Genomic DNA, 11802 nt, shown 5'->3' with positions numbered 1-11802 from the left:
GTCTGAAGCCAGGAGAAACCGAGGCCCAGGAAGCCAGTGGCCGGGCAGGGGGTGGGGCCACTCTGCCCAGCCTCCTCCATGGTGTGTGGACTCTGAGCTTCCCACAGCAGTCCCTGAGCCGCCCACAATGCCCCAAGGAAGTGAGGGTCTGCAGGGCCTCTGGCGCCCATCTGGGCATCACCAAGGCTGGACTACTCACGGGTGGGAGCACAGCATGGTCAAGTGCAGAGGGCAGAGCTCTGGGGGGCCCAGCCCAGGCCTTTGGGGCCAGGGAGCCTGCTGCGTGGGCTCCCTCCCAAGTCTCCACAGGCTCTGGGCCCTGGAGGGCCTGGGGCTGCCTGAAACAGTGGCACATGGTGCCCCACACAACACCTGGTAAAAACGACACGCTGGCGGAGGCACAGCGTCCCCACTCAGACCAACCAGGGTATGACAGGCCCTTCCAGACCCAGGAGGAAGACAAAGGGTGGCAGAGAGGAGCCTTCCCAGCCCAGCTCTAGGTCAGACCAGCTGAAACCCTCAGCCATCATGGTGGTGGGGTCCCAGGCAGGACTGCCCTCCTCATCTCCAGTCTCCCTGCTGGTGTAGGGGACGGTGGTCGCTCCTCCCTCACAGGGCTGCGTGTGGCACAGGGGGACAGGTGCACAGAAGGCGCTGGGCATAGACAGAATACCCAGAGCGTGCCCCACGGGGGCTGGTGGTTCTTTCTACACCTGGGAGGGCAGCCTGCAGAACCAGCCTGACGCAGAGCACCAGACTGTCCCCCAGCCCTGAGGTCCTCCCCTGGCAGCTGACCTTTGCTGGCCACTGGCTTTGTCTGAGATCTGGGGCTTTCCTGGAGGAGCCTCAGTCCTTGAGCAGGCTCACAGCGACCCCTGCTGTCCGCCACTCAGAACTGTCTTAAACCACCAGCCAGTGCCACCCAGGAGGCCAGGAGAGGGAGCAGGGAGAGGGAAGGGCCTGGTTCCCAGGTCTGGAAAACTCCACCAGGACAATGCAGGGAGGGGATGCTCCTATAATTAAGTTCAGGGAACACTAAGTCCTGAAATAGGCAGGGAGCTTGAGATCAAAGGAAGTCCTTCTGCCCTCACTGCCTGCCTTTGTTCCTCTGGGTAAGTGTCACCTAGACTCACCACTGAGCCAAGAGGAACTGTTTCCCAGGGACATTATTTCCTGATCCACACATGCTGTTAGCAGCCTGGGCTGATCTGGCGCATCTTAAATTGGACTCTTTAAGCAGTAGATACCAAGAACTGCCCCAACGTGGCTCAGAACCGCGGGGACAGGCAGTGTCCCTTCAGCCTGCACAGAGTGGACAGTGCATCCAGCCTGATCTACCTGCTGCACTTCAGGGACGACTCCTCTCCTGGAATCCCCAGGCCTCGACCCTCCTACCACTAATGTGGCACTTAGCTGCCCTTCCTCGTGTCCCAAACTTGTCTGAAGTGCTCAAGAACAGAGATGACAGGGGCGGAGCCATGGGCCCCTGGGTCTTGCACTGGAGGCCTGACCCCAGGTGTCAGAATCTCACTTGAGACCAGCTCTTTGCATCAATAATCAAGTCAATCGAGGTCACTGGGGTGGGCCCTAAGCCAGAGCGACTGGTGCCCTTTAAAAGGTGTGTGGGAATTGAACCCAGGACAGGCCTATGCAGGAAACCCCCTGTGGGCACAGGGATGCCATCACAGCCAGGGAGGGCTGGACAGGCCGCCCCTCCCAGCCCAGCCCTCAGAAGGAGCCACTGCTGCCAATGCCTGGCCTTGGGCTTCTGGCCTCCAGAGCCCTAAGGCAGGCCATCTTTGCAGATGAAGGCCCCAGGCGTGGCCCTCTGCTCCAGCACCTGAGCAGACAGAGGCAAGGCACTCTAACTTCTATGCCACAGAAGTGTCTGCTAAAACTCTTGGTGGCTGCCCATCAGGTCACAGTCCAAACCTCTGCGGGGCACAGAAGCCACTTCTCAAGGGGAGTCTGCCTCCCTTTCCAGGGCACCTCCCGCCTCAGCCTCTGCCACCAGGCTGCTTGGCCTCCCTGCCTCCAGGCCCCAGTCTGACTTGGAGACTGAAGTCCTACCATGGCCCTCCTGGTACAGCCTCCTGCACTGAAGCCACCAGCTCATATGTCCCCTGCTACTGTGGGTGCCTGGGGATAGGGACAGCATCTCCTCTGGTCTACTGTCCTGGGTGCCCAGTTCCTGGTGGCCCAGGGCCTATTGGGAATGAATGAGCAGCAGACACTGTGGCCACACGCACAGGCACCCAGGACGGTATTGGGCTGACTCACACTGCACCCCACCAATTCTGCACCCACCAATTCTGCAAGGCCAAGGCTGCTGGATGGGACTGCATGGCTGTGAAAAGGACAAAGGACCTTCCCTGCTCATGCTCTGAAGACTCAGGGCTGGACAACATATGGGCAGAGGCCAACAGCGTCAGGACAAGGTCCAGGGCTGACAAAGGGGCTAGGCAGCCTGTGCCTGCCCACTACCTACTGGCCAGGGAGGTGCAGGATTACCGACGTGGTGGAATGTTCTAGAAGTTCCACATTCTGGTCTTTTCCCTTGGAACTGAGGGGAAAGACCTAAATCCATCCTTTTTGCTATGCCTGAGGATTTCCTGGGTGCCAAGGTGTGGGAACAAGGGAGACCTTGGGTGCTGATAGGTGCTGATGGGTGCTACTGCTGCCCACCACGCACACAGCTCAGGACCACCTGAGGGCCTTCGAAGGCTCTGACTCAGAGCCTGGGCCGGGTGGGGGACCTCTCCAACAGCACGGCAAGGGGTCTCCAGGAGAGGAGGGGCTGTTCTGCACAAGCCTGCCACCCGCCAGGTGTGGTCTCCAGAACCGCGTCCTTCCATGAGAACAGGGTACCTGCTTTATTCTTCTTCTTGGAGACTGAGCAGCTCCTCACGAACCCCATTTTGGAGAACACCTGGAAAGAGGAACACGCAGCCCCTGCACTCCCAGGCCCTCCTGCCACCCATGCAGGTGCAGCTCCTTATGGGAACGGGGAGCAGGGGGCATGCAGACTGCCAACAGGTACTGCTCCCAGTGGGCTGGCCTGTGCCAGGCCCCCAAACCACCCACCCATCCAGTGACCCCGAAGGCACATTCAGATGGGTGGCTGAGGGCCTGGGACCTCGGCTGCCAGCCAGGCTCTGAGCCACCACGCAGCCCTGCCCAACACTGTCCTCCAAAATTTGCCTTGTGGAGACCTGGGTCACTCTGAGGGGGTGAGTGATGGCCAGTCCCCCAGGCCTTCCGAGGCGGCAGCTAGGCTGGTTCTTGCTCCACTTACAGAAGGAAGAACTGGGGCACGGAGCCGTTGAGGGGTTTGCTGCAGAAGCCGGGTGTCAGTCTGGACACATGGAGCCTACTGACCCCAGGCCTGACCTCACTGCCCTCAGTGCTTAAAGCCAAAATAATTAAAAAACAACAACAACAACAAAAAACCCCTCTAAGTCACATCCCACCCTGTATTTCCCTTTCCCTTCTGTCTCAATGGTGCCAGCTCCGCATAGCTCTGCCTGCATCTTGAGGACCAAAGACAGGCAGGCGCTCAGTACCGTCCACCAGGCGAGCGACGGGGAGCAGGAGGAGTGGGGACCCCAACGCGCACACTCGCAGCAGGCAGGTGTGTCAAGCATGGGGCCCTGTACTGCAGGGTCTCACTGTCCCAGTCAGACCTTCAAACCACCCAACGGGAAGCTTCTACTCATGTCTCATGACCTAGGCACAGATAGACAGCAGGAGTCGCCCACTGGCAGGAGTGAGGCCAGGATCCAGACCCAAGAGGACTGACTCCAATCACAGCTCTACACTCAGGTGCTAGGACAGGAGTCCTGTGCGCTGGGTGTGCTTCTAATGAGCTGTGTGACCTCAGGACAGTGAAGCAGCCTCTCTGAAGCTCAGTCTCCAATCTGAACTAGAAGGTCCTGGCTGGGCCTTCAGCTCCAGGGCCTTTACTCCTGAGGATGCTCTTGAGCTCCTGTTTGCGCATTACTGAGAAACGCTGATCCCTGATGTCCCACACTACGCCAGGAGTGACTGTGACACTGCAAGGACCACAGCTGGCCCCAGAGACTCAAGGCCACCTGCCTGAGACACTGCTAGCTGCACCTCTAGAGGCCAAGCCAGGCGTGGATGTCAGTGGCTGAGAGGCGGACTGTGGCACACAGATCCAGGGCTCAGGCTTCATTACAATCAGGCGCGGAATGTGTGTGCTGCCCCCTCCTGGCTCCCATGGCCACCAGCAGGGCTTTTATCAGTCCTGAGCAGCTTTCCAGGACCCACCCCTGCCCCCAACCTGGAGCCCTTTATCTGGAAGTGAGGGTCTTGGTGGTGGGGAGATAACATGGCCGCCCCCCAGGAGACCAGAACAGAGAGCGGATCAGAGCTGAGACAGCTGCCCTCCTGTCCGCCCAGCCCAAGACATGGCGGGTCCCCCTCCTGTCATCCTGGGGAAGATGACATCCGAAACAACGGGCAGAGAGCGGGGTGGGGAGCGGCAGGGGAGAAGGCACAGCTCAGGGGACCAGGACAGGGGGTTGTGTAGGCAACATGGTCAGAAGAAAAAGACGGGCTCAGGGCGCTGACCCAGGAGGTGACAGGAGCCCAGCGGGTGGACATCGCACCACGTCCTGGAGAAGATCCAGGCTGAGGCCTCTTCTGTCAGCCAGTGGGCAGAAGCCAGCCCCTCCAAGTGGGTGGACACTGTCAGGACACTCAACACCAACCTGAGGACAGGGGACAGGACCTCAAAACCAAACGGGGAACCGGGGACAGAGGAGCATTCTGACAGGGTCTGGACACAGGTGCCAAGAAGCCATTGTTCATGCTCTAGAGCCCGTATGCCCCCAGGGCCCACCTGACACCACCTGTGACCAGCCAAGAGATGCTGGGGACAGACATGCCACGCCTGTCTTGGTCACCATGGGCAGCAGACACCAGTTAGACAGGTGTTCCCACCATGTGGGGCTGTCGGTGGCCAGCAGGCTGCATCTCCCGCATCCTCAGGAGGGTACGTGGGCACCACTCTCTCTGTCATGGTCAGAAACAGCCTGAGAGGAGGCAGCCGGCCCAGTCCCAGAGCAGGAGCCAAGGATGGCACTGCCCATGTCACCTGCATGGCGGCCAGTTCCTCTAAAGTGGCTCCTGAGTGGAAGGACGTGGAGGGCAGGCCAGCAGGCAGGGAGCAGGTGCCACTCTGCCCTCTGGCACTCACGGGGCCTGGCACTCCGCAGGGTGCTGTGGTCAGCAAGGCAGATGCTGCTGTGGAGTGGACCCTCTGGTGGGAACAAACTCAGGCAGCAGCCAGCCGCGAGGGGCGGTCACCTCACGCAGCACAGACAGCCAGTCCTGAAGACCCCTGGGGAGTGGACATGAGCCGCGGGCATGGCGGAAGGCCTGTGCTCAGAGAAGGCCGCAGAATCCAACCGACACTGGCTGACCAGAGACGACTCCTCCTCTACTTTTTTTTTTTTTTTAATAAAACACTTTAATTTTTGTAAATACACAGGAACAACCAGGATGGTAAACAAGAGAAGGTCTATCTTTAAGAGGAAAATCCTTATCTTAGTAAACTGAGCAACTGGAAGCCCTGTGTGTGGGGGTGGGCTGAAGGTCAAATCTTAACATCTGGGTCAAACAACCCAGTCCTCAGAACCTCCCTCCAGGTGTCTATTCTAAGACGTGGTCGTAGTCTCCAGACTACGTGGTTCCATGGGAAGCTGCCTGTCTCCTAGGGGCAGCTGGGGGACGGGGAGGGTCTCAGGTTTTGGCATCCTGACGGGGCGAGGGCCAGGGCCAACCCATGACCTGCAGTATGCACCACAGTCCTGAAGGAAAACCTCATCCTGCCTCCAATGCCCCACTGTGAGGGGGTACCCAGGGGGCCGACACCCCTGTGGCTGGGGACACACATTGGTCTTTCCTGTCTGTGCAGTCGCTGGACACCAGAGGGCGCTGAGGCACTCCAAGAACATGGCCCCCAGCCCCTCAGCCACCTATGGAGCTCTGGGCTTTCATGGGCTCTTCTGGGTATGAAGAGAACTAGGTTTTCTTCCCTTAACCATTAGCTGACAAACTAAAAATCTGCTACATTACGTTGCACTCGTAATTCTGATCTTTTTCTTTTTTTTTTTTTTTTTGGTACCAGGAACTGCATTCAGGGGTACTTCACCACTGAGCCCCAGCCCAGCCCTATTTTGTATTGTATTTAGAGACAGGGTCTCATTGAGGCTGCCTTTGAACTCAGGATCCTCCTGCCTCAGCCTCCTGAGATGCTGGGGTGACAGGTGTGGGCCTCATCACCCGGCTCTGATGCTGTTTTTCAGGGATGTTTTAACACCTGCATAATCAGAGACCGAGACCCGCTGGTCTGTGGATGAACAAAGCCCTAAAGCAGTGGTCTGCTGAACAGCTCCTGGCTCTCCGCCCACCCCTCGCCTGCCCTCCCATGACATTGACCTGTTCTTACTGGTTTCTGGCTCCACCATGTCCTTTTCCGCAGATGCTTCTTGGGGCTCTTTCCCCTGTGGGGCTGTGCTGGAGAAGACGCCAACTGGAGCCCACTCGAGATACAGGGGGACGTGGTGGAACTGCAGAGGCAAAGGTGCCAACACTGTGGGTCCCTGTCATGGGACACAGCTGAGAGGGACTCAGTCCCATGTGCAGATGACGCGCTCCAGGGTCGGGAAGATGGGTGCTCGACAGGGCAGAGGAGCCAGGAGACGCGCAGCCCAGAACCCCAAGTGCTCTGGGTGCCTGAGGAAAACACTCGGGCCCAGGCTGAGAGGCAAAGGCCACGTCTCTGTCGCCTTGACCTGCAGTGGATTCCAGGTGCCCTGTGCGCTTTCTCTAGTCAGAGGATGAAATGGGGACTGTGACAAGGGGAGGAACTGCTGGCACAGGGCAGCTCCAGGGGAAGTCAGCAGGTCACAAAGCCAAGAGCGTTCATGTTGCCGTTTAGAGGTGACCTGTGTGCCAGGGGTTTCTTAAAAAAGGTTGAGATAGCCCCTGCTAATAGTCACCTCAGTAGAAGGCCCCTGGGTAGCTACAAGGCAGGGTGGGAGGGAGACTTGTCAACTTACAGCCTTTGGGACTCTTCAAATTTCATACTGCATTCAAGCCTCAATGATTAATTATGCCCAGGAAAAAAAAAAAACTAGCAGCCAGGCACAGTGGTGCACACCTGTAATCCCAGTGGCTTGGGAGGCTGAGGCAGGAGGATAGGAAGTTTGAGGTTAGCAAGTTTGAGGCCAGCCTCTGCAACTTGGCAAAGCCTTAAGCAACTTAGTGAGACCCTGTCTCAAAATAAAATATAAAAAAGGGCTCAGTGGACAAACACCCCTGGTTCAATCCCTGGTATAAAAAGAAAAAAATGTGCTTAGGAGGGAGTGGGAGCAGCCTGGGGGTCTGACAGTTGGCGGTGCCACTTAGGAGCTGTGTGGCTTCGGGTCATTGGGCCTCTGTCGAGGCTGCTGATGGGAGCGGTCAGTGAAGAAAACACTTGTCAGAGTCAAAGGGGAGGCTGCACTTGGACAGTGCCTTTGCCATCATCCACTCTGGTGATGGGGACTCCTTCCTGAAGCAGCGGGGAAGGAAGGGGCGGCTGCAGTCCAGACACGGCTCCTGGATGGGCCACCAGAGACACCGCGGTCTCCCAGGCCAGGCTCTCACCAAGCCCTGATGGTGCAGTGGGCAGGGCCCCAGCTGGGAACCCCCAAGGGCTGGAGGGGGCCAGGAAGGCCTGCCTGCGGGTGACTGGGGACCACGGCCTGCAAGGCACTAAGGGGCCTGGCAGAAAAATGACCTGCGGTGGGTGAAAGGTGGCTCCCCAAGAGATGGCCATCTAGACCCCCAAGACCTATCAGTGCATCCCCAACAAGTACCATCAAGACCCCCAGGTGGTCCAGGGTTATCTGGGTGGGCTGTAAGCCCAGGAGAGGGATCTGGGGCCAAGAAGAAGGCCACATAAAGACGGGGCACGGACGGGAGTGGCGTAGGGAGCTGACGGACACTGGGAGTCCAGCAGTGGACAAAGGCAGGACAGATCCTCCCCAGAGCCCTTGGAAGTCCTGGCCACACCTTGCTCTTGGCTTTTCCCTTCTCAGCAAAGGGTTGGGATTGTTTTATCATGTCAATGAACACCTGTGGGTGACCCTTGTGGGACCTCCTACTCCAGGAAACTTTCCTGACCCCTCCCTGGCCAGGGTGGGTCCTGCTCAGTTGTCCCAGGGTCCCTGACCCTGTGACCACCCTGAACTCAGCACCTGCGTCTGCCAGCGCTCCTGAGGACAGGGACCGGTGCTCCTGAGCGCCTGCTGTCGGGCAGTGAAGGATGCACACCTGTGGCTCAAGTGCCCTTCTGGCTGGCAGCACAGGTGCCACCGAGGCTCCAGAAGGCCTGTTCTTCCCCGTGACTCCCGCACTGAGCCAGGGCCTATGGCGGGCCCAGCAGCAGTCTGACTGGCTCCGGGAGAGTCTTACACACAGAAGAGCGGGAACCACTGAGGAAGGCCAAAGGCCTCAGGGCCTAAAAAGGACAGCCTTGGGACCCAAGTGTCGCTGACAGGTGGAGCAGCGGGTGACACTCTGGACAGGCAGGCAAGGGCCCACTCACTGTGATCCGGGACGTGTCGTTGTTGAAGTGGTTCAGCAGGGTCTGCGCCTCCTCCTCGGACTTGAAGCCGATGAAGCCAAACTTGCGGAACTTGCCGTCTTTGGTGAACTTGAGGCTGCAGTGGGTCAGCGCGCCGAAGGCGGTGAGGAGCTGCCTGAACCGCTCCTCCTTCATCTGGAACAGAAGGTGGGAGAAGTTGGCGAGTCCTTCAGCAAAGGGACAAATGGCTAGAAACCCGGGGCTCCAGGACTCTAGGGGCGACCAGACACGAGGAGGTGGCAGTGTGCTCTACCAGTCAGGCCAGGTCCCTGAAAGAAAGAACAAGTTTCATTGTTGGAGAAAATGCCCATTTATTGAGGAACAGCTCTGCATATTTATAGAGTGCGGGGGGGGGGGGGGTTGACAGTTATGATAGTTTAACTGTTGAAGGGTTTGACAGTTGGCATGGGGTGCTTTCTGATTTGTGGGTAAGGATCATGTGAGCCAGCAGGGCTAGTCTGATTGGTGGTAAGGATCATATGAGCCACAGGGCTAGTCTGATTGGTGGTAAGGATCATGTGAGCCAGCAGGGCTCGCCATTAGACGGCTCTTCTCAGGGGATGAAGTTCTTTGGAGCCCAAGCAACTCAGAACATCCCCTCCCCCCTTTGTTATTAAATGAGAGTGGGCTTGACTCATTCTGGCTGTTTCCTGCTGAGATGGGGTGGTGTGGGAGAATCAGAGAGGGGGAAAGTAAGGAGCCCCCCCAGGAGGGCAGAGAGGACTGGTATAACTTCAGGAACCAGATCAAGGAAGGTTCCTTGCCACCACAGATCCATGATGATGTCAGTCCATTCGGCATAGGTCTGGACTGGAGGTATCATCAGTAGCCAGGAGTTGGTAATTCCTGAGGAGAAGCTGGTTAAAAGCTGGATTAGAAATTTCTTACCCACCTGAGTCTGAATGAACTTTATGATAAAGGAAAGGAACAGGCACAGGGAGTTTTTATAGCCCAAATCTAATGGGGTCTCTGGGTCTGCAAGCTACCTTGTTGGCACAAGGGGGGTTAAGTGTTCAGCCTTGAGCAGGGGCTTGGGCATTTGGGCTTGGAGCAAACAGGTGATAAAGAACCAGACAGAGGGCTTGAGTAGCCAGGTCATCCTGCAGGTAACTTTGTTTGGCATGCCCTGCAGACCAGCCTGTCCTGCACCTAACACCCTCAATTCCACTCTTCATTCCTAGTCCAATCTAGCTCCCTCCCCTCTCTATTAAGGCTGCTCTTCAAACTCTCTTTTACCTGGGTGTCTCTGAAACCAGCTTGCTTCTCTCTTTACCTTTCTCAAAATATCCCAGCTTTCCAAACCAACTTTCATCTCTCACTTATCAGTGTTCCCAGCTTTCTCCAGTCACACCAAAAAAGCACGGGCTTTGTAATAAAGAAGGCAGCTTCTCCCAAACACTGAATGAAGATGGCCAAGAGAGGATGATGGCCCATTGATTTTCCTCTGAGAGCAATCAGATCTCTCCAGGTTGTATGCAGAACATCTCAACTTTAAATACTGATACTTGTAATTCTTACAAAACTGGGAGGGTAAACCAAACACACATGTTCCTCCTTAGGCCCAGAAGGCAACTGGTAATGTGTTCTCTTATGATAGAGGTAGTTCACACTTATTCAGGGGTCACCATGCTCCAGACACCTAAGTGGTTTGTCAGAAGGACAACACACAATGGTCCCACTACCGGCCAGATCCAAGCAAGTGTGTGGGGTGGGTTCTGTAGTAAGGAGGAGCAGGGATTCTGGCTGGAGGGGGCCCTTAGGGTCACTTGCTTTGAATCTCCAGACATAGGATGAAGAGAGGACCCAAGAAGGGAGCATTAGGTATTGGGCTAAGAACAGAGACACAGGAGAGGCAGAGCTTGAAGGGAATCTATGGGGAGGGATGAAAAGAGTACTTAATAACAGGTGATGATCCTTGGCTCTTCTGAAGAAGGTGTAGGAATGCTGGGCTTAAGACTGGAAATGTGAATCCATGGGGTAAGTTGGTTATTAGACAGCTTGAGTTGGCTGCCAAGGGAGTGCACATAATCACCTGAGCAGGGCCCTTACATTTTGGTTTTAAAGGGGGCTTTTCCCCTGGTGGGCAATAGTAAACAATAGTAAAAAAAGTGTTAAGGAGGTAGGGTTTTGAGAGATACTAGGGTGGGTCGGGAAGGAGCCAGTCTTGATAGCGCCAGAGTTCAGAGCACAGATGGAAGAGGAGGGGCAGGGCATAGGTTTCGGAGGGTAGGTGTTCTGTAGGCAATCCGGGAGGAACTAGGGGACAGCCATACATGACTTTGAAAGGTGAGAGATTAGAAGGCTTCTCTGGTAAGGCCCTAATGCGCAATAAAGCCAAGGGGAGCACTTTTACCAAGTCCAGGCTTAATTCCATGGTGAGCTTGGTGAGTGTCTCTTTAAGGGACTCATTGGTCCTTTCAACCTTTCCAGAAGCCTGGGGGCGGTAAGGGCAATGGAAATGCCAAGGGATTGATAGCGCATGAGCCAGTCCCTGAGTTATCTGCAAGGTGAATTTTGGGCCATTGTCTGATTGGATAGAAGTGGGCATCCCAAAATGGGGGATCATGTGAGTAAGCAACAGATCAACTACCATAGAGGCCTGCTTGTTAGAAGTGGAAAAGGCTTCAACTCATCCCAAAAAGGTATATAACCGTGGGCCTGATGAGAAGGGAAAGGTTTAGGTTTTAATGGAGTATTGGTATTGGTTTTCTGGCAGATCTGACAAGCAGAAGTGATCTGTTGTAGGAAGTCTTATCGCATGGGGAAAGGGTGAAAAAGGAGTGAAAGAAACTAGTGAGATTCTGTGAACTAGAATGGAATAGAGAGTGAAGAAACTGGAAGAGTTGTTGGGGATCTTTGGTCTGATCTCCAGTGGTAATGAAGAGTAGCAGAGAGGAGGTGAAGCTCTGTAGGGCGGCTGATCGAGCCACTTGATCGGCCTTGGAATTCCCCATAGAAGTAAGGGAGGAGTCAGTTTGGTGGGCCTTGCAATGGATTATTCCCAGTTGGGAAGGCAGCTTGGAGGCTAGTAGTTGGCCAGAAATAAGTGTGGAATTACTGACTGCCATCCCTCTGGTGGTCAATAGCCCCCTTTCTTCCAAATGGCTGCATGGGAGATCTGTATATAGGGAGAGGGTTTTTCC

The 11802-nt window shown here is 56.0% G+C and overlaps 1 protein-coding gene across 1 annotated transcript; it reads right to left on the bottom strand.

The window, feature by feature from the left end:
• Positions 1 to 3922: 3922 nt before the first annotated feature.
• On the bottom strand, positions 3923 to 8950 carry LOC144368293 (putative RNA-binding protein 19). The gene is made up of 3 exons (XM_078027109.1): positions 8621 to 8950; positions 6466 to 6596; positions 3923 to 4052 (listed from the first exon to the last, which is right to left on the bottom strand). Exons 1-3 carry the CDS (start codon positions 8792 to 8794, stop codon positions 3923 to 3925), a joined length of 435 nt encoding a protein of 144 aa, XP_077883235.1. The 5' UTR covers positions 8795 to 8950.
• Between the last annotated feature and the right edge of the window lie 2852 nt (positions 8951 to 11802).

Source organism: Ictidomys tridecemlineatus, chromosome 2, assembly GCF_052094955.1.
Source record: "Ictidomys tridecemlineatus isolate mIctTri1 chromosome 2, mIctTri1.hap1, whole genome shotgun sequence".
In the NCBI taxonomy this organism is placed as follows: domain Eukaryota; kingdom Metazoa; phylum Chordata; class Mammalia; order Rodentia; family Sciuridae; genus Ictidomys; species Ictidomys tridecemlineatus.
This window is presented reverse-complemented; position numbering and strand designations above follow the sequence as displayed.

What these genes read in the sequence shown, in the direction of transcription:
- LOC144368293 (XM_078027109.1), bottom strand. Translation starts at nt 8,794, where the DNA reads ATGAAGGAGGAGCGGTTCAGGCAGCTCCTCACCGCCTTCGGCGCGCTG. An exon ending in ACGACACGTCCCGGATCACA is followed by an intron (nt 6,597 to 8,620) that starts GTGAGTGGGCCC and finishes TTGCCTCTGCAG; the next exon opens with TTCCACCACGTCCCCCTGTA. An exon ending in CCAGAAACCAGTAAGAACAG is followed by an intron (nt 4,053 to 6,465) that starts GTCAATGTCATG and finishes TGGTCCTTGCAG; the next exon opens with TGTCACAGTCACTCCTGGCG.